The sequence below is a fragment of the Acartia tonsa genome, chromosome 12, assembly GCF_053477335.1.
Source record: "Acartia tonsa isolate MP-2025a chromosome 12, ASM5347733v1, whole genome shotgun sequence".
In the NCBI taxonomy this organism is placed as follows: Eukaryota; Metazoa; Arthropoda; class Copepoda; order Calanoida; family Acartiidae; genus Acartia; species Acartia tonsa.
This window is the reverse complement of record NC_137271.1, coordinates 23,439,869-23,462,671: the sequence shown is the minus strand read 5'-3', so window position 1 is coordinate 23,462,671 and position 22,803 is coordinate 23,439,869. Positions and strand designations below refer to the sequence as shown.

The 22,803-nt window shown below is 33.2% G+C and overlaps 3 protein-coding genes and 1 long non-coding RNA gene across 7 annotated transcripts in view; all 4 read left to right on the top strand.

Moving 5' to 3' along the window:
* The window catches only part of LOC145333720 (BTB/POZ domain-containing protein KCTD12-like), a 119,457-nt gene that overhangs the window by 57,993 nt on the left and 38,661 nt on the right, over positions 1-22,803 (top strand). The gene's annotated exons all lie outside the window — the stretch shown is intronic.
* Positions 551-20,325, top strand: LOC145333721 (uncharacterized). 3 transcript variants are annotated; one of them, XR_013884589.1, is made up of 4 exons: positions 551-1,035; positions 1,363-1,483; positions 19,493-19,595; positions 20,181-20,325. It is a non-coding gene; the product is annotated as an uncharacterized LOC145333721 (long non-coding RNA). The 3 variants fall into 3 exon arrangements; XR_013884588.1 differs by having other exon boundaries at positions 551-1,483; XR_013884587.1 differs by lacking the exons at positions 551-1,035; positions 1,363-1,483 and having other exon boundaries at positions 19,358-19,595.
* Positions 6,445-8,007, top strand: LOC145333674 (uncharacterized). Its single transcript, XM_080178883.1, has 2 exons — positions 6,445-7,789; positions 7,896-8,007. The coding sequence occupies exon 1, from the start codon at positions 6,478-6,480 to the stop codon at positions 7,063-7,065; it is 588 nt and encodes a 195-aa protein (XP_080035009.1). The 5' UTR covers positions 6,445-6,477; the 3' UTR covers positions 7,066-7,789; positions 7,896-8,007.
* On the top strand, positions 14,157-19,248 carry LOC145333719 (uncharacterized). Its single transcript, XM_080178927.1, has 6 exons — positions 14,157-14,300; positions 14,513-14,840; positions 14,967-15,106; positions 15,225-15,453; positions 15,679-16,230; positions 16,327-19,248. The coding sequence occupies exons 1-6, from the start codon at positions 14,175-14,177 to the stop codon at positions 16,947-16,949; spliced, it is 1,998 nt and encodes a 665-aa protein (XP_080035053.1). The 5' UTR covers positions 14,157-14,174; the 3' UTR covers positions 16,950-19,248.

Genomic DNA, 22,803 nt, shown 5'->3' with positions numbered 1-22,803 from the left:
TATCTCAGCTCTCATTAGAGCTAGAGCTAACATTTTTTGTGCATGTCCCAAAGCTAGTAATAGACTGACTCAGAATATGACGTCAAAAAAAATTAACCTATGAGAGGCCAGTATACACTGCAATTGTCCAATAGTAAAATTTATAGTGGCCTCTCACTGGTTATTTTTTTGACATAGTCTGAGTCAGCCACTTTTACTTGCTTCCATGTCCTCTGTTTTATAATGAGTTTCCGACTATAAGTGAATCAAAGTCAAATTTTGCTTTCTTCAACCTTTTTTTTTAACAACGTTTGTTTTTTACTTACAAATTTCTAATGGCTGTAATTTTTTTTATTTTTGAAGCTAGAAATACATTAAAAAAAAGTTTTTTATCTTTATATAAATTTTATTAGAAATTAAAAAAAACAAAAAAACAGCCGCAGCTGTACTTGGCAGCTGCTACCCTCCAAAGTCGGCGGTCAGGGGAGGCTTTAAAAGATTTCTGGAGACCTAAGGGATCAGGACCTGCAGGATCATACCTGGAACCTGAAATTTAATTGAACACCTTAAGTTTAAAGGGCGAATATAGGTTGGATATAATATGAGCTTATATCAAAGGTGCAATTATATACATTATGAATAACTCAAGCAAATAAAGATATTCCATTGGATAAGGCCGTTATGGCTAAAAACCTAGACAAGTTGGGCCAATTCATGACGTCAAAGGAGTGGTTCCCTACAATATTCAAATACCCATATTCACAACAGGATGCGTGTAGAGTTTGCATAAATAGTGTTGTTATTTTGCAGTACAAATAAATGAGAAAAAGGTTTCTGGAAAAAAACTTCCTAGACAGTACTGAAAATCTGATTATTTAGGAAAATATTAATATTAAATACTAGGAAAATATTTACGGAGAAAATTTGTCCCCCCCCCCCTCGTACGCAAATGAAAGTCATGTTGAGATTAAAATAGCAGACGGGACGACATACATAACATAAACAATCAAAGTTTATATGTGTGTGTCAGGCCAAGTTGGCTGTACTTATCATTAGGTAATAATTTATTTTTTTAAATGTAGCGTATACAGGTAGTTCCAATTATGACTAAATTCCACTGGAATGAAACCAGTTCAAAGTCAAACCCATGACTAAAAATCATGTATTGTATTTTATTTTATTGTGGACAATTGAAAAAAAATAAAATTAATCGATTTATTGGCCCCAACTAAACTGCAGAATAGATTTTGTTTCCTAAGTGAAATTAACATCAAAACCTAACTTTTATTACCTACTTTTCATCTGTTATCCTTTTGAATTTAGTGGAATGGGATTGATATAATCTAAACGAATAAGCTGACAACTAAACTAATTTATTTATAGGAATTTGTATATATGAGAGGTTTTAGCCAGAAAAGAGAACATTCAAGCCCTTTTTTCAGTTAATGGACCCTCCATGGTGTCTCAGACCTTGACCTGTAGAAGAATTTACCACTAGTTCCAGGTAAAATTGTTTTTAAACTTATATCAACAGTTTGTTTATTAAACCGAAATAGCACGAGAAAAAAGCCTTTAAGTTATCTTCTACTAGCAACTTGTATTCAAAGCAAAAATGTATAAAAATAGAGGGAGGGAGGAGCTGTCGACGACCACTCATGTTTAATTTATGAATCGGGAGTGAAAGTTGAACATCTATAGTAGTTAAATATTGTTGTGCTTTGCTAGGTATTTAATATTCGGGAATAGTCCCTTTTGTGGCAACGCCTCTTAAGGGGCGATTCATGTTTTTTTAAATAGCTTTTTATAGGTCATTTTAGGTTAGGTTATATTGGGTTAGCGGTGATTGCCCCACAGGGTTAGGCAATTAACTCCGCAAGGTTAGAGCCCACCGCAGGGGCTAGAAATAGGAGAAAAACAACTGTGAAAAATACGAAGAATCGCCCCTTAAGGTGCGTTAACACGAAAGGGACTATACCCCTAGATTCTCAGCCACATTTGTATTACAAAATTTTCCACGAATATTAAAACAAAATCATCGGCCCCTCTGGACTAACAAAACTTGTTTTAATCTAATTTTTCATTTGTATATCCACGTAAAGCTGTCTATAATAAGATGCTATAATAGTTATTTATTTCATCGTATTATAAATAGCTTTCCACGGATGAAAAAGGTACAATTATAAGATTAAAAACTTTTTTTTAGCCCCCTAGTCTATAACCTAACCTAATCAGACATATGTCTACTTGAAATCTATTCAATAGATCTTTGACGATGGAAATTTGAAACTCTCGGGTCAATATTTCTTTAATATTCCCCCTATTTTCTAACTGTCCAAAGTCGTTTATAATAATTAGGGAAAGGGTTGAATTTGGACAGGAAACCTAAATATTAAAATCTTTTCTAAATTTTTACGATCCTGAAAGTTAATATTTACTGATATTTTCCAATAAATTTTTTCGTTCCGTCAAAATTTGGAAAAATAGCCAATATGGCTGTCTAGAAAGAACACGAAACCTCTACACCTAATATTTTCTCAGTGTTTTTTTTTACTTTTTATACAATTTTTTTTAAAAATTAAATATTGATGAGTTTTTTATTTTTATAGAATGAATTATAAAAAAAATAATATTGGTTGATTGGTTTTTGCGATATCAGAACTCAGAACCATATCAGTTTTACTTTTAAACAATTCAATAAATATGAAAACTTTAAAAATTAAATATTGATGAGTTTTTTTTATTTTTTTAGAATGAATTATAAAAAAATAATATTGGTTGATTGGTTTTTGCGATATCAGAACCATATCAGTTTTACTTGTAAACAATTCAATAAATATGAAAACTTAGATATAAAATTTGTATAATAGATAAGACTTTTAAATAATTTATTCTCCCCTTTCTTTATTCCAAAAATCTCGATTTTTCTTTCATTGTCATATCCTAGTATTTATTATGTGTATTTGTATTGTCGTGTGAGTATGTGAGAGGGTTGTAAAGGATAGATAAATTACCACCCCCCCCCCTCTCCCTCACATAGCTGTTAAGACTTAAGATTTTTTGTTTCAGGCTTTCAGCGTATCTACTCTATAATAATCCACCTTCCAAAGATCCAACACCCTACATTATCCAACCCTCCACCCTGCTTACTGTCTTCTACATTTCAACTCAACCATATATCAAACTTGCTAATATCATAAAGTGAAAGAAAAGTTAAAAAATAAACCACCAATAACCATTAAATAATGTATTAATCATTCTAACTCAAGTAACATGTACTAATTTATTATTTAACCTAACATACTAACAAAACAATAATCATAACTTTTTTTACTTTAATGAAATAAATAATCTAAATAAATAAATAAACTATGTTGACTTAAATAAAATGAAAATAAATATTTTTATTTTATTTGGATTGGAGTTAGTTTTGTAAATTGTAACGATTTGTCCTTGTTCTCTAAGGTCTCATATTTCCTGTATCATGAGTTGACCCTTAGCTTTATGCGGTCATAAATGTTCCCCCCCCCCCCCCCCAAAAAAAAAAACGCTTTTATCAATATACCTTGTATATTGGGGAATATTAACAAGGATTAAAACATCCATAAAAACTAGTACTGAAACTTTATGACAAACGGATACAGGAAGCAAATGCCTACATTACCAGAAATGAAAAAAGCTATCCGCTTTCTTACGGAGATTGACCAGCCCTAATTATAAAAAAGCTATTGTTCTGTAAGATTAAAACGATTTCTGAAACTGTATAACAAACGGATAATAACACTTAAATAGTTCAGAATAGTCGACAAATAGTCGACGGACAAACTGACCCTAATTATAGAAAATTATTGTTCTGTATGAAGATCTCATATTTCTCATGTGAGTTCAGTTAAGTTGACCCTTCCAGTTTCCCTTCCTTAATCAGGTGACATAAATTTTTCCTCCCCGCCCCCCCCCCAAAAAAAAAAATATTGTACAGCGATTAAGCGAAGATATGTTAATTTTATTTACCATAAAAACGAGATTCAGATTTCAATTTGAGATCCTTGGTAGAGAGATATTAACAGACATCCTATTATTTTATTTTTTGGTTTTCAATGATAACTATGACATATATAGAGTAGACAGAACAGAAAAAGAGTAGTTTTTATTGCAAATCAAATATAATTTTTTTCATTTGTTTTTTATCCGTGGAGATTAACAGACATCCTATTATTTTATTCTTTGGTTTTCAATGATAACTATGATATATAGACAGAACAGAAATGTACAATCGTTTGATTATTAAAACCAGTTTTTTTAGCCCCGAGGAGCCGTTTAACTATGAAAGAAATAGCTATCTGTCTTAAAGAACGAACGAATTAAAAAGTAAAAACTTTGTATATTTGTTTTATTCAAAAAGAGTAGGTTTTATTGCAATTAGAGTCTTCCAACTAATTCACTTACAATTTTGCTTCATATCCGTGTCATGTTATTTAGTTGACCCTTTTTAAAAAATTTAAATTTCCCTTCCTTGCGAAAGAATGTTTTTAAAACTTAAAACATATGAAATGATATTATCAGATATTATCATCAATCTATAATATAATTGGCCAAAAAGCCTTCATAAAGTGTTATAAAGAGAATATAGTATCACTGAAGATATCTATATTCCAACTTTCAATATGTAACTTTGAAGCAATTTTGTTTGTTTTCTACATTACCGAATACTTTGTGAAATCAATTCGTCTCAAATGTAACTTTTCTTAAAAATAGGTTTCTAAAACTTGAAATATAATTTTTAACTTTTCTTACCAATGAATGATGAAAGTATAAATTTAATTAAGAACAATTTGAAATATTTACCCTCTAACGGCTAATTTATTTACTATAATTTCATCGTATTAAATCCAAATTTAATCTTGTTTCTCCCCCCCCCCCATCCCAATTATTACCATACCATTACCAGGTTGGTTACGATATTATATATTTGTTTTTTATCCGTGGACCGTGGGACATGAAAGATTAAGCATCAAATCCTCCCCCCCTCCTCAAAGGGGAAATTAGCAGAATTCTTACATGTCTACCTAATAAAACATACATAAGTAGCGAAGCTCTAAAATTATGAATAATAAATAGACCATTTGGAACAATGTATGGTTGTCTTTTGAAGCATTAAGCTAATAGAAAAACGTTAAAACTTAAACAATTGAATTTACAATTACATAATCCTAAATTTGCCTAAACTTAAAATTGTTTATTAATTATTTCTTATCAGTTCAGCATTTTGATTATTATTATTGTCAACTGTCCTATCCCCTCCTAATATTTATGTTTTTCCCCCTTTTTTTTTGGGGGGGGGGGGGGAGCTAAACAGATATCCTATTACCTCCTAATATTTATTACATACAACACCAACCCCAATTTTAGGGGGTTACATGGAGAAAATGTTAAAAATTATGAGATTTTTACAAATTACACCTCTAAATATATAAAGATAGAATATAGATTATTATTATTGTCCACTGTCCTATCCCCTCCTAATATTTATGTTTTTCCCCCTTTTTTTTTGGGGGGGGGGGGAGCGCGCATTACCACTCCGCCCATATTCATAATGAGCGGTGAAAATGGACAAAAAAATTGTAAAATATGTGATAAAACATTTATAACAATCTTTTTCTATATATAACAATATAGTGTATTTCCGTAAAAAGACTCGGACGGAGGGACGTATGGACATACCTTAATTATAGAGTAACAAGGATTCTTATAATTTCATTTTCACTATGTTTATATATATGAGAGGGGGGGGGGGTCACGATTAATTTTTAACTTGGGGAGTGGGTAAGATTATAATTTATTATACTAGTGTAGTCTCACCCCTCCCCTATTTGAAGGTTGACCGTTACAACTTAGGATACAAATATTGACCCCTCCCCCCCCCCCCCCAAGAAATAAGTTAACAATTCAAAACATATGGAAAATAGGAATTAGCGAAGCTTTTCTATAATTTGTGTTGGTTATAAACGTCAGTTAGTATTACTATTTTATATAATTTATAGACAGAATACTTACTTATAATTATACTTATGCATTTATGTTAATGTTCCCCCCCCCCCCCCAAGAAACAAAACAAAACAAAACATATGGAAAATTCAAAATACTAGGAATTAGCGAAGCTTTTCTATAATTTGTGTTGGTTATAGACGTCAGTATGTTAGTATTTATATAATTTATAGACAGAATACTTACTTATAATTTTGATTATACTAATGCATTTATGTTAATGTTTTGCTTTAATGGATATTGTCATCCTTGTTAAAAATATTTCACACATCCCATTCCCAACACTTCATATTTGAAGATATCTAGAATATTATAAATCTTAATAATTTCTTGGAAACCAACAACAAAGAAAAATTTGTAGGGGGTAAATTGTAATGATTCCTTGAAATTTCATTTGCTTACAGACCTTTGAAGTGACAACATTTGAACATTTGTTTTATTTTTGCTATCGTTATTATGGCGGAACAAGGACAGAGAGTCAGAGTTGGGCGCAGGCGCAAGCCAGTGATGATGGATGACTTGGTTCCTTACTTCCCCCGTACTCTTACCTGCACAGATCCAGAACCAAGTTTATACCCCGACCTGATGCCTGGATGGTACGCCCATTATCAGGTCCTACACAGATATTTTAAAGATATATCTAACCTGCTTTACAGGTCGGGGTTTCAGAGTGTTCGTAATATGCAGGCGATCAGACTATTTAGTGAAGGAATTGGTATATACCAATTCCTTCACCAAGCCCTTCCATCTTCTCAGCGTACACGCGAAGAAAATGAACTTGTTCTGCAGCAAATGGAAGCCAAATGCAACGGTTACCGTGACGACGTTATCCAGGCGTTAGCTGTCTATGACCGTGCGATTAATTTAGATGGCACAGTAGATCTATCATCAGATGAAGACGAATATCCCGATATCTCCGGCGATGTAAATCCATCTTCCGATGATGACGATATTGACGCCATCCTGGAAGTTCTGGAACACGAAGGTGGCGCGAGCGAAGGTGAAGGTGATGACTCTGATGAGTCTGTGATCATTATCGATTGATCATTGATGTTGCGTTGAGTTGAGATCGCATTCCTGTGAATATTTAGTTAGATTCCACATAAATAACTTGACATATATATGCTATAATAATAAAACTATGAAAAATAATTTTCTTATTTTTATTTAATTTAATTTGTAATTGCGATGCTGCTCTATAATTTGAATTATAATTGAAGAAGTAAGCTCTGTTTGTCTGTAGCTAAGGATCTTGCTAACCACTGAACCTATATGGTTCTCCTTTACAGTACAGCTTCGTATAGGTCCTTAGATGGTTTTAGGCTAGAGAGACGTTTGATATAGTTAAAGTTTAGTTAGGTCGTTAATTAATATATGTTTACGAAATACTTATGTTTCTGCCGTGATTATTTGTGTACTTATTTTAACTTTGAATTGAAGACATAAATTTAAAATTATCAATAGCTATAGTATTAACTTTAACAAACAAAAACATTTAAAGTGCCACTAGAGGCCTCTAGGGGCGTAGCCGCTAGTAAACTTATAAAGAAGTAAGCTCTGTTTGTCTGTAGCTAAGGATCTCGCTAACCACTGAACCTATATGGTTCTCCTTTACAGTACAGCTTCGTATAGGTCCTTAGATGGTTTTAGGCTATTTTTCTGCCCTTTCATATCCCTTCGAATATAGAGCCTCTAAATGCTAGGGGCGCAGCCGTTTGTATCCAAGGAAGAGAGACGTTTGATATAGTTATTTGATATACTTAGGTAGGTAGGTAGGTAGGTTCGAATATAGAGCCTCTAAATGCTAGGGGCGCAGCCGTTTGTATCCAAGGAAGAGAGACGTTTGATATAGTTATTTGATAAAACTTAGGTAGGTTAGGTAAGCGTTCCACGTATTTAAAATTATCAATAGCTATTTCTTGCATCGTTAACGAATAAAAGCTAACTATCTCGGACGAAAAATCAACATGTTTAAAATGGACGTACGGACATTCTGGTAATGATTATAGAGTTGCTACGCTTTCTAAATCGGACGGACCGACCATAAGAATGAATAAAAAAGTGTATTATTTCGAGTTTCTTATCACATTTATTTTTATCACGAATATGAATATGAAATGAAATGAATGAAATACAAAATGAAAATGAAACAATGAAATTGAAAAACGAAAAAAAAACAGACAGACAGACAGACAGACAGACATATTTACATTTAGAAATATAAAGTAGATTTGCTACTAAAAAATGAAAATGAAACAATGAAATTGAAAAAAAAATTAAATGAAAATATTAAAACTAAAGAAAAGGGGTAGTTTCACGAAATGCATTTGAACTTAATTTAGTGAACCGCATATTTTATCCTGGTTAAATGGGTAAACTACATTTATATGGCATATATTTGAAATGAATTCAATTTTCTACCACGTAGTTTTTAAAATATCAAGACCTTAAAATTGTCTTTTTTGTGATATATGCAATTTAAAAAGACGATTTTCAAGTCTTGACATTTTAAAAACTATGTGGTAGAAAATTGAAATTTTTTCAAATATATGCCATATAAATGTAGTTTAACCATTTAACCAGGATAAAATATGCGGTTCACTAAATTAAGTTTAAATGCATTTCGTGAAACTACCCCTTTAAAAAATCTGCAAATTTAGTAAATAAAGTATAAATATATCAAAAATAGTATATACAAAATTTGAAAATACAAAATAGATTTTTACAATTTTTATCCCCCCCCCCACCAATAAAAATAACCGCGGGCGCTCGGCCCCCTAGCCATATAACCTAACCTAGCCTAACCTAATCCAGTCATTTAGTCGGGGGGGGGGGGGGGGGGAGGGGGGTATAAATTTTAGAAAAGCCTAACCTTGAATCCTTGAATGTTATGTAACTTCCAATATGTAACTATGAAGCAATTTTGTTTGTCTACATTACCGAATACTTTTTTAATTCTATTCATCTCAAATGTAACTTTTCTTAAAAATAGGTTTCTAAAACTTGAAATATAATTTTTAACTTTTCTTACCAATGAATGATGAAACTTAAGTATAAATTGAAAAACAATTTGAAATATCCAGCCTCTAACGGCTAATTTATTTACTAAAATTTCATCGTATTAAATCCAAATTAAATCTTGTTGGTTCCCCCCCCCCCCCCCCCTCCTCCTAACCATTACGTTATGATGGGTGGAGAAAAAAAGATTACATATAATTATATTCAAATAAGAAGTGTTGAAAAAGGGGGGTGGGGCAGGTTTCAAATAATCTTTAATCTTTTAATCTTTAATCTTTTACGGAGGGTAAATTAAGTGTTAAATTACCCCTTCTGCAGATTAAGCATCAAATCCTCCCCCCTCCTCAAGGGGAAATTAGGAGAATTCTTAGTCTTACATGTCATATAAATATTTTCCAACACATCCCATGATTTCCCTCGTACTTCGTAGTAATTGGATACGGATTATAGTTATACCCCCCCCCCCCACACTTTCTTTTATGTGTGTTTATTTTATCCCTTACTATTCCAAAAAATAAAATTATGGGTGGAGTTACTGTTAAGTTGTTAACCCTTTTCTTCCCCCAATCATCCAATGTAAGCGGTAACCTGGCCATTTTCACCACCTTAGGCTTAAAGTCATAAAGTCATAATTAATATTAATCTTTTTATTTTAGTTTTAGTTCAGTTACAACATCGTTAGAGAATGGCTGAGCCTGACTCTAATAAAGTTATAGGTGACGATGATGACAACATGTCCGATGTTTCGGATGTTATTAATATTGACAGTGAGGTTGTCCAAGCTATGCCTGACTCTTCAGTTACGCGTAGTTTGCGTGAACGTAAGACTAAGATCGACGATGCAAGCATATCCGATTTTTTGGATGAGGTTGACCTTGATATGTTGGAGGAAAAGGAGGGTTTGGGGTCCCCCCCAAAAAAAATAACCCCCAGTGATAACATTGGGTAATAATAATATTTTCATTTTATATTTAATAATGTTATAAAAAAACTAAAAGGGGTAGTTTCACGAAGTGCATCTACCCATGCTAAAAAAATTATAGAAATGGGATTTTTACAGTAACTTTTTATTTATTAAGCTCAAATGCATTTCGTGAAACTACCCCTTATAAAATTAGTGGGTTTCGTCGTATTTTTACTTTTTATTTACTATTAAGCTCAAATGCATACCCCTAATAAAATTATAATAAATGGGATTATGAAAAGTAGTGGGTTCCTTTGTATTTTTACAGTAACTTTTTATCTTAGGGTAGGTAAATGTTATTTATTTATTTAATTTTCAGTTGCACTCCAGGGTCGGTAATGTTGGAGGAAAAGGAGGGGTTGGGGACCCCCACAAAAAAAATAACCCCCATTGATAACATTAGGTAATAATAATATTTTCATTTTATATTTAATAATGTTATAAAAAAACTAAAAGGGGTAGTTTCACGAAGTGCATCTACCCATGCTAAAAAAAGTATAGAAATGGGATTTTTACAGTAACTTTTTATTTATTAAGCTCAAATGCATTTCGTGAAACTACCCCTTATAAAATTAGTGGGTTTCGTCGTATTTTTACTTTTTATTTACTATTAAGCTCAAATGCATACCCCTAATAAAATTATAATAAATGGGATTATGAAAAGTAGTGGGTTCCTTTGTATTTTTACAGTAACTTTTTATCTTAGGGTAGGTAAATGTTAAAAAAATATCCTTACTTACTTTTGGTCAGGTTAGGTTGGGTCGCATTGAGTAATCCATCCTCCGGGGCGAATTCCTTCCATGTTCAGCAACTCTCGGTGCTCTACACACCAAGAGAGGCCATTTTTTTTTAGAATATAATCCCAAATTTGGTAAATTTGGTGGGTTCTAAAAAGAACCAGAGAAATTGAAAATTTATTTATTTATTTAATTTCAGTTGCACTCCAGTGGCTTCAAAAATAGCTGATCCACAACGGAAGCGCATAATAACAAAGTTGTGTTCACCTCCAAGGGTCAAGAAAAGAAGAAAAGAGTCTTCTCCCCAATCGAGGTAAAAAAAACAAGTAGCCAAATAATTTTTTTTTTTTATTTTGTCCAGAGGGCAAGGGAAAAATAATATTAATTAATAATTAAAATAATAGGCTATTTTTTTAAGGTCAAAACCTGCAAGCCCAGAACCTGAAAATCCAACTTCACCCCCCAAACCTTCTCCCCAATCGAGGTAAAAAAAACAAGTAGCCAAATAATTTTTATATTTTGTCCAGAGGGCAAGGGAAAAATAATATTAATTAATAATTAAAATAATAGGCTATTTTTTTAAGGTCAAAACCTGCAAGCCCAGAACCTGAAAATCCAACTTCACCCCCCAAACCTTCTCCCCAATCGAGGTAAAAAAAACAAGTAGCCAAATAATTTTTATATTTTGTCCAGAGGGCAAGGGAAAAATAATATTAATTAATTAATTAATTATTTTAAGGTCAAAACCAGCAAGCCCACAACCAGCTTCACAAACAACACCAGATACATCACCAATGCGCCCACTCAACGTAACGCCGCCGCCGTCTCCATCACCTACAAGTACAACAGCCACACCTACAACACCAGCTGGAGACACACCTTCTTCAGCACAGTCATCCCCAGCTGGAGAAAAGCCAAAAGGGAGAGGTGGCCGTAAAGCAGGATCCAAGAATAAACCCAAGATGAACAGTGACAGTACGGAACATATGTTCATCAAAGGTAAGCTTAAATTAGTATAATTAATATCAATAACATAGGTAGTAACATTAAAAATTTAATTGACAGGATGTCTATTTGTCTGTACTTAAATAAAATACATTATATTATATTTATAATTAATAACCATACAATCTCAACCGTAAATACATAAATTTCTAGAATACTAGTTTGTTTTACTTTACCTATATATTAAATTAACTGTTCTATTGATTACCTAGACTGCGTGGGTACAGTACAAGGGGACACACACTCGCTCTATGACCGCCTTGATGGGAAGAGGATAACATATAGTAATGGTGATAAGGTACAAACATAAATACTAAAAATAATAATAAAATGTAGAGGGGGGGGGGGGCAATTCTTGATGGGAAGAGGATAACATATAGTAATGGTGATAAGGTACAAACATAAATACTAAAAATAATAATAAAATGTAGAGGGGGGGGGGGGGCAAAAGTGACACTTTTTGAAAGCAAAACTAAAAGTCAAGAAAGGAACACAACTAAAAAAAGAGTTACAGGTGTGAGATTATTAAATAAAATGTTTAATAAAATTAAAATTACTTCAGGTTTATGTCTACTTGGTTAAAGTGCTTGAAGATCATGCTTACATGATCCCCAACTACCCTGGAAAGGGTAAGCATAAGACCCCGTGGGGGCGGGGGTGCAAATACTGTCACTTCAATACCTGGGATGGCACATACCACGTGAAAGAATACCCCACAGATGGAAAAGCAAGAGAGAAATTTATACTGCAAGAAACTAACCTTCTTAGGTAATAATATTAAGTTGACATAAAATAACATGATGTATTAACGCAACGTGCCGGAGCCGTATAATTTTGATGCGGCTCCGGCTCCGGGGAGCCGTATTTGGAAATACGGCTCCCGGCTCCGGCTCCAGCTCCGGCTCCTACCTTAAAATTAATATATCAATTTTTTTTCATTATTGAATTTGATAAAATAAGATAAATAATATAAAATATTTTGCTTTTATTTGATTAAAGCTATATAAAAGTAGAAGGATGTGTGTCTATTTGTTAAGTAACAATAGTTTTTCAGTTTATTATATGGAAATAGACCGTTGCCAAATTATAATATTACTTTAAAAAATCATTTTTACCTAGTCCGGAGCCGGGGCCGTTTTTAACAAAAAATACGGCTCCGGATCCGGCTCCACAAAAAATGTTGCTGCTCCCGGCTCCAGAACACTGGTATTAAGTATTCATAAACATTGATTAAAAATATATACTGACGGACAAGGTGAATTATAGAGTAGCTTTGCTAAAAAAAATAATATTAATTGCTTACCTGTTTAGGAGGTTTACCCGTCACTGGATCAATGACCACAGAGATGTTTACCGAGAGTATAGGAAGGGAGTGAACCTGGCCAGCTTTCAGAGGAAGTTTCAACAGGCCCAGGCAGATGCTGAAGTTATCCATGAAGTCAAAATATACGTCACTGCCCTAGAAGCGCTGCGCCACATAACAGGAAAACTGGTTAATAATGAAAGTTTCCTTTGCTTTAAGGTAAATGTATGTTTAATATTTTTGATCATATTTGCTGTTATCTAATGTCTCATACCTATATTTTTTTAAACAAAATTAATTGAAAATGATTGCTAAAATCGAAATATATCTTCATGTCAGTTAGAATAGTGTATTTTTTAAAAATAGGTTGAAAAACATACTAACTTTAAAAAATTCGCTTTAAGGATAAGGATGCCAATGCCTTTGACCATCTCATCGCCAAGCAGGTCGGTTTACTTGAGAAAGGCAAGAAGCAGGATGCACCCACCAGCAAACAGCTTCATAACTGGCTGCAGGGGCAGCACAAGTATTACATGGAATCCTTCAAGAAGATTTTAGAAAATAAAGGTATTAATAACTATTAACTATTAAGTATTATAATTTATAAACTAAAACATTACTAAATAATTTCAAAATCTGAAAGAAATAACAAATAATTAATTTAAATTATCTTTACTTCCGCGGGTGTGTACATTGCCGAAATCGAAGGAAAGGTGCACACCTGCGGAAAAAATGTTAATATTTAATTATTTTAAATAACAAATAATTATAATCAATATTATCTTTGTTTCCGCAGGTTTGCACCTTTCCTTCGACTTCGGCAATGTTCACCACACCGACTTCATTGCAGGTAACCTAAATAAAATAAATAAACTATTATTATTTATTAATGCAATTACAACTGCAGCAGCTACATAACCTGAATTAAATAAAGTAAAGTAAACTATTATGAATGAATAATATAAAAGAATTACTAATTTTTCAGTAACTGCAAACTATACCGATGCAGACGGTCCCAAAGAATTGTTGCTCGCCTGTGAACAGGTATAAGTTTAAAATTAATTCTTAGAAATTTAGAATGACCACAAATACCTAAATGATAATTTGATTAATTACTTATGTTTAGATGCCTAAACCCGATGCTTCCGGCCGCAGCATCTACGAATATTTCGAAGAACTGTTGAAAAGGTTTGGGCTTGAGCATTATCAACTTCTCAGCTCCACATCCGACTCGGCTGCCAACTGTGTAAAGGTAATGAAAAATTATAAATTATAATTATAAAATCATAACTATTTAATAGTTTTTTCTCGCATCGTATTTTAAATGGCTTTCCGCGGATGTAAAATGTACAATTGTAAGATAAAACCAGTTTTTTTAGATGAATATTTGAATGAATACGAGAATTAATATTCTAAAACAATACCATTAGAAAGTAAATCATTAATTTATTTTTCATTCTTTAGTCCGTCAAGATACTCAATGAAGAGCACGGGAAAACCCCCACAGAGTATACAAGTTTCATGAACCATGAGGATGAAGATGAGGAAGTCAGTGATGATGATGATGATAGTGATAAGGAAGACACACCTGAGGCTGATAGTGAAGATGAAATCCCGTTGGATATGGTTATAGAAGATTTAGATGAGGTTGAGGATGGTGTTGTAGAAGCCGAAGGTGAGGGTCAGGATGGAGGTGAAGAAACCCTGGCAGGAACAAGACAAGGCGATGGCGGCATATCAAGTGCGATTTTCTACAGGTCCATCGCCATCAAAGATCCACAACAAAGAGAGGGTAAGTAAAGTTAAATTAAATTCATTCCCAAAAAATTCAATGAATTACATTTAATGATTTACAGGGGTAGTTTCACGAAATGCATTTAACTAAATTATATTAATTTATTAAATTATTTCTTTTCAGCAATCACAAATTTCGGGAAACTAATGGAAGAGAACATCCAGAAAACAATGATATGTGATGAGCAAAAATGTGGACTAATAGTGGGAGGCGTTTGCCTCAACCACCAAGTGGAGTTGGCGTTGAAGCAGGCTGCCAAAGTTGTAAGTAAATTAATTAAATGATTAATAGAACCAACTAAATAACTTATACAGTAACTTAAAAAGTTAAATAATAAATTATACAAAAACGTGAAAATTAACAAATATTATATTTTTTTAGAAAGGGAAGGGGTACAACAGAACCATAATTAACCTGGCAAAGCTGGTCAGTAAAATTATGAATAACAAGAAGCTGCGTCGCATTTTGGTAGAGAGTGGACAACGTATGCTTACCAGATACGTGGAGACGAGATGGAGCTCCAGAATGAACATGATAAAGCGGTTCTTAGAGTTGTTTGACAACAAACAACTACTTCAGAAGGTGAAAAAATCCGTGCAGGATCAGAAAGGTAAACCCAAAAAAGTTAATTATAATTTAAACAACAATTTAAAACTAACAAAATTACCAACTTAAATTTCTCTCTGTCCCTTAATTAAACAAAAGAGAAAGGTAACAAATAGAAGTTTATTAAAATTTAAACTAAATAAATTATTTCTTCTCTCGTTCCCTTAATTAAAAATTAGAACTGTATATATCAATAGAATTAATTTTTAATTTTTAATTTTTATTTTAGTCAACAAGAAGTTTGACAATCTGTGGCCAACACCTGACCAGGTTCTTGCCCTCAGAGAAGTCCTGCAAGTGTTGGAGTGTGTGGATACCATGCTGACAATTCCCGCACAAGCCCATGAGGCCACAATCGTCCAGATGTTCACCATGCTGGATACGGTGTTCTTTACCCTACGGACAAGTATGCCTGGCAACTTATTCGCTAGACGTGTATTCAAGTTCCTTCACCTGAGAGTTAACAAGATTGTCCGTACTAATGCAGGCTGGCAAGTCTGTCTCTACCTACACCCCCTGTCACGCAGTCATTTGGAAATGATTGCGAGTGGCACACAAAGCTTTACGGTGACACAGGATGAAGCAAAAACAATTTTACAACAAGCACCCAAAAATTGTAAGTTGTTGGGTGAACGGCTACACCGAATCTCACTGAGAGCCAACCTAAGTCCTGAAGAAAAGGCAGATGAAGAGGCCGACCTGCGTAGAGCTAATGCGGATGCCGACAATGAGGATTCCGAAGCTGACGAGTACGAATCTCCAGAAACTGCACCTCCCACAGGTAAAGATATACAATATTAATTAAAATAGATAATAATAATAACATTAGTTAAATAATTCAATTATCATTTTTATTAATTATATTTATGTATTACAGGCATGATGACACCCATCCAAAAGATGTTATGGAACAAACAACAAGAGTTCAAAGAAATTCAGGCTCAAGCAGCAGCCAAGAAGAAAAAGAAAGAACAACGTGACAAACAGAAGGATCCCCTGGACGTCATGAAGAAACACCTGAAAGCTGGGCTGAAGGATTGGAATAACATAGAAGAATCCAAGTTGCATGCCTTGACATACGGTTACCAACGTGAAGTCGCTAAGATAAAGGAGGAAATTGCGAAAGTCAAAAAATCTAAGTCCAAGGATTTCGATGTTGAAGAACGCCAGAAACTGTACAAACAAGGAGCAATGACCGCAAGCCACAGGATGCTTACTGCCAGGTATGAACATGTTGCAGAGAAGATATGTTATCCACCTGGACTTGTCAGTTTGATGACCAACTTCAACAACTTACCTGTTTCTAATGCGAGGTGTGAGAGAATTTTCTCACACCTCAAATTAGTTTACTCATCGAGGCGCTATAACCTAGAGAAAGAAACCATCCACGCCATCATGTTCTTGAAGATGAACAAGCTAGTCCCCAAGAAGTCCCAAGCATTTTGGGATAGACAGGTAAAAGTTACCAAGAAGACAGCAACCAAGGAACTGGAAAAGTGAAATAATTTTTGTAAATATGTTTATCATATTAATTATGTTGGAAAGAAATAAAGTAGAAGTAAAAGTAAAACAAATAATTTAATGAAATAATTTTGTGTTTTTTAAATATCTGTATCATTACCATTATAAAATAAATGTTGTAATAAAACCCAAAAAACTGTTTATTGATATATTTATTTTTTTTGCAGTATTGTTATTTAATTTAACAAGGATGAATAATCAATAAGTAGCGAAGCCAAAAACATTACTCAAATCATACTTGTCTTGTGTCTTTATGCGTGGATGGTCTCTTGCTCGAGGTTCTAGAGTAAATAAGTTGGACATCAAATGAAAGTAAATACTAAATATCCAAAAATAAATTTGAATTTCAATTAAAGGGTGATGGAAAAAAATAAAAATGCGTACTTGCCGCTTCGCTTATATTATTGTACATTCAAACATCAGTAAACCAAAAATCAGACCAATCGGATAATTAGGTCACATAAAAATTTGTTGTTAAAATGTAAAAAAAATACGGACATTAATGTCAGAACTGAATTATCAGAATGCGAATATATAAGAGTCTAAGCAAAATTGTAAGTAAATTTGTTTAAAAACAGCTTGATAATCAGGTTTAATATGAGCGTACATTTAAAAACGAGTTTCAACGCAAAAAAACGCGGAGCCGAATCTAGAAATACGGCTGCGGATGTGTGTATATTTGGTAACATATGGTTTTTAAGTTTAATTTAAGGAAATAGACCGTTAAATCATATTATTACTGTAAAAACTCACTTTTAACTAATGTGGAGCCGAGCCGTTCTGAACGACGTAAAAAAATGCACGGAAATTCTTTTCGAACACAGGGATTCAATATTTTTAGGTAAGACTAAGACTTATCGATAAAACACACCCGATACTTTGTAATTTTGGAACGATATAAAAAAATAAAAAATAAACATAATTAAAAACAAAGTATGGAGCTTGCCGAATTATTCACAGTATAAAATCTGTGCGTTTAAAATTGAAATTACCAAAAGGCAAAATAAGAATAATTAAGTTATAACGAACAGACTTATCACTTTATATTTACAAATTATTACAAAATCCTTACCTTAATATACAGTAAATGATTATGTGTACTGCCTTCCGAAATAGAAAACATAGCCTATTATTTTGACGTGTATGTACTCTTATGACATTCACACAAAACAATAGACTACAATAATTTTTTTCGGACGACAGTACAGAATTAGATCTTCTTGTGTTGACACTTGACTTTGTTTCTTTCTTCTTTTTTTTATAACTATGCAAATAATATTTATCACTTTATTTTATTGTATTAATATAATTCCATTTGAAGTTTTCACATTGAATATTAAATTTTTTATTATTTTTCACTTTTCTTTGTATCTAACTAACGCGTAGTATGACGTGTCAATACACTCTGAAATTCAAATAAGGACTGAAGAACTATGTGTGTGTGCACGAGGTGCACGAGGTAGAAATGTACATGGGTAATTAGAAACTTCAATATAATTTATTTCGTTATATTTACATTTTTTAAAATAAGATTTTTTAATATGTTTTGACCACGGTAAATAATAAAAATTTGTTGGAGGAATTTTTGTGTATATATTTATCCCTGATATAACAGCATACACCGGAAACGGATGATATCAAATAACAGGGAATCTATAAATATATTGTTACAAATACAATTACAAACTATTATAAGTTAACTTTAATATATTTCATTATCGTTATATACTTTTTTTACGTAATGCAAAATTATCCTTTTTTAATATTAGGAAGAATTTTTATTTTACCCTGTAAAAAAAGCAATGAAAAAAGTAAGACGTCTAAAATGTCGTATTCTTAACAGGTAGACTTTTTGGAGTAAGGAAATTATGTCATCACATTAATTTCATAGAAAGAACCTAAAAGTCTAATATATCTAGTAAATTTTATTTCGGAATTGTTTAACGAACATACTTAATTTAAGATTGCGTGATTTATTTCGAAATAGAAATATAAAACGTAAAAATTTATTATTTTTCAAAATCTTCTATTTATTTACGAAGTACTTCGTATATAAATATTAAGAAATTTGAATATTTAGAAAAATAGAAATAGGGATGTATTTTTGAACGAAGGGAGAGGGGAATAAATATCCTATTTTTGAAATAGAATTCTTGCACACGTATATAAATATTCCCCAATTTCAATATTTTCATATCTCTAAATTCCCTTCCAAATTTTCTCGAAATACGATACGTTTAGGGTTTAGAATAGTTAATATTTTAAATATCTAGTAGACACATCATTGAACCTAATTATAAAAAAAATATTGTTCTCGGGTGTTGGGGGGGGGAAGGAATAATGGGTACCAAAATTTTCAAAGTGTCTTAATTTTTCTAGGACTACTGAAAATCTGCTATATAACGAATTTTTGTCCATCCATGATTGTATTATAGTACCTAAAGAGTTTTTTTTTGTAAAAAAAAAACGTTCATCCTTATTATTGCTGCGCTTCTTATGGACCTAATCACTCTTATTATCAGCAAGATAGAGTTGGAGGTGCATGAGAAAGTCAAGCTGCCCATGAAGAAGGTGCTGGAAACAGAGAAGAATGGTTTAACCATGGATCTTGCCACCCTTGCCAAGGTATGTACAGGGGACAAGACAATGGACAATGAATTGACAACAGGGGTATGGGGGTCCGACTTTTCAGCTTTCCGTGCACAGTAATATGAAGAAGAAAAAACATATAATATATTGCATTTACATTGTCATTCAAAGGTACATAGTTTTAAGTTATTTAAGGCCATTATGAATCAGCTAGTAGCCTTAAAAGTATAAATATTTTTTTTGGTGATATAATCGATGCCAGGAGCATTCTACGACAGGGGTGTATATTCTGCACAAGATTTGTTTTTTCCCCTGCCACAAATTTTGAAAATCCCTCCCCACATATTTTTTTACCAAGGAGGGAGGGGGGGATGGAAAAATATTTAAAGAACTCTAGGTATATATTATTCATTTATCCCCACACATTTTTTTTCACCAAGGAGGGAAGGGGGGGGGGGAGAATGGAAATTTTTTTTTCTCAGTTCTCTTAATTTTTATTTTTTTTTCCAAACCACATATTTTTTATCCCCCCACCCCCTCTTTTAGTAGGGTCAATTTTGCAGAATATTCACCCCTGTTATACTGTGAGCTGCACAAAATCCATAATATTTTTATATTTAGATTGAGATGATCCAAAGCCAATATCTTGAAGATAGCTGTGACGTTAGCAATAGCCAATCCTTGCTACCTCTATACTTCATACATCATTATACTCGATTTCCAGAATAATATATTTAATTTCAATAAAATAATAATATAATACTAATCTAGCTCTATTTATATGTAAACTTGTAGCTGCTCTATTACTATACTAATGGTATCAAAGTCCACCATTTCTTTTAGTTTCACTTATATTAGACAGAAACCAGTATGACAGCCATAAGAGCGACAAAGAATATGCGAGCAAAAATAACATTTAACATAAGAATGAAAACATCTATAAAATCTAAGCTTGATTATACAATACAGATAACCTAGATAAACTCTTGAGGATGGGATACACCATTAGGTGTTTTTTTTGGTGTATCTCTGAACCAAATCTTGCTACTGACAACCAACCCTTTGATTGCACTACCTTTGAGAAGTATTAAGTGCATGGTAATGAGTTGCGCCTGTTTTGGGCCAAGACATTCCCGAGACTTTAACTATTTATGTCGCGTGCCTGACATAGCAGCAGTAGAAACCATTTTCTCATATTCATTCGAATCCGGTGGATAGGAACCGGTTCTCATCCATACGAAAAAACTATGTCTAGCATCGTATTATATACAGTTTTCTACGAATATAGAAATGTACAATCATAAGATTAAAACTAGTTTTTTTAGCCGGTGCCTTCGGCACCACGGGGCTAAAAAAACTAGTTTTAATCTTATAATTGTACATTCTATATCCGCGGAAAGCCGTTTATAATACGATACGAGAAATAACTATTAACGTATTTAGTTATGACATGATGTCGGGCCGAGATTCTAATGAAAGATGTCATAAATGTTTCCTCCTGCTGCTATGTCAAAAGCGCATCTTTAATAGTTAGAGTTGGGGGAATGCCATGCCTTAAAATAGGCTAACCTTTATAATGCATAGTTAAGACTTGCAGACAAAGGTTCTGCAATCAAAGAGTACGTTGTCTGTTACTTGCATCATAATCAGGGTGTATGGATAGCAAAGGAGAGTTAGCTTAGGCTCCAGGGATCTACAGGTATAAGACAATGGTCAATAAAGAAATGTACAATGAGTAATAAAACGTTATCATAAAACTCAGGGGACTAGTGTAATAAACAGCCTATTGTCCAATCCCTCTCTGGATAGACTCTCCTTGGTTGTTGGACCCGACCTAAAGTTTCATGGACAGAAGCTCATCTATTTTAAGCTGTAACAAAAGGGGACTGTACACAAATGAGAGCCACATTCCAAAAGTGAAAAACTTTATTATTGAAAATCTTTGACAGACATATGGACAAAGCAAATGAAAATCAGTAAAAGAAATATGGAGTAGCTTCGCATTTAATTAGTGTGAATGATGCACCTAAGTAATCTTATATCAAATACTTTGAGCATTAATTTTCACAATGTTTCACATTTGAATTGCGCTTCATGGAAATACCCCTTTATTAAAAGCTTTATTCATTATTTTTTTAACAGTTTCAGATATTAAAATTGAGAGGCTTTATTATTGTGTGGGTGTAATTTCATGTATAGGGATGAGAAACAAACATATGTAAAGAAAAAGTGGTGCTTTATTTAAAACTAGGGGCAGTTAAGGTAGGAGGAGGAAAAGTCGACCTCATCCCATTTAAAATTTGATTTTCAAAAGAGTAAAAAAATATATTTTTGGGGGTAGGGGGGAGAAGACACAATCCCCAAAAATAGTTTAAAACCTTCACAGTACCTAGAAGAAGCTACACTGTGAAGAAAAACCATATCGGGTCAGCGGTTAGCGAGATCCTTCGGGACAGACAAAAAAACGCTTATTACTTTATATAATAGGACTAGCGGCTACGCCCCTAGAAGCCTCTAGGGGCACTTAATTTAGGAGGGGGAAAAGTCGGCCTCATCCCATATTAAATTTGAGTTCCAAAAGAATAAAAAAAATATTTTTTGGGGGGAGGGGGGTGAAGACACCCTCTCAAAAAATAGTTTAAAACCTTCCCAGAACCTATAAGAAGCTTCCCTGTAAAGGAGAACAATATTGGTTCAGCGGTTAGTGAGATCCTTCGGGACAGACAAAAAACGCTTACTACTTTATATAATAAGAAGAAGATTAAGTTTTACCTCTGAGACTCACCCTTTCCTTATATTCGAAGAAAGAGGGAGTGCTTTCTTCTTCGTTTTTAAGTAGGTTACGACAATCTTTTGGAAACCAAGCATAACAAACACCCATGGCCGATTAAGGGAAAAAAAGTAAATTTTTCGGTTGATTGATATGAACAAGCGTGTTCGATTATTTAAGATATTAAGAATAATAAACTTTTGGGGGCCCGGTGATGCTTCGGGTACAAGTCCGCTACACGCCACCATGAACGTACACTGAATTTGTGTTGTAATGTAACGTCCTCAAATGCCAAGGATATCAAGTAAGGGATCATCCATTAGACAATCAACTCTTTGATAGCTTGACCTTTGTCTAGAAAAGCACGGTAATGAGTTGCGGCTATGTTGTGCCAAGGCATTCCCCCTACTCTCTATTTTTTTTGTCGCTCACTAGACATAGCAGCAGTAACATCTCAGTTCATGATGTGGTTTA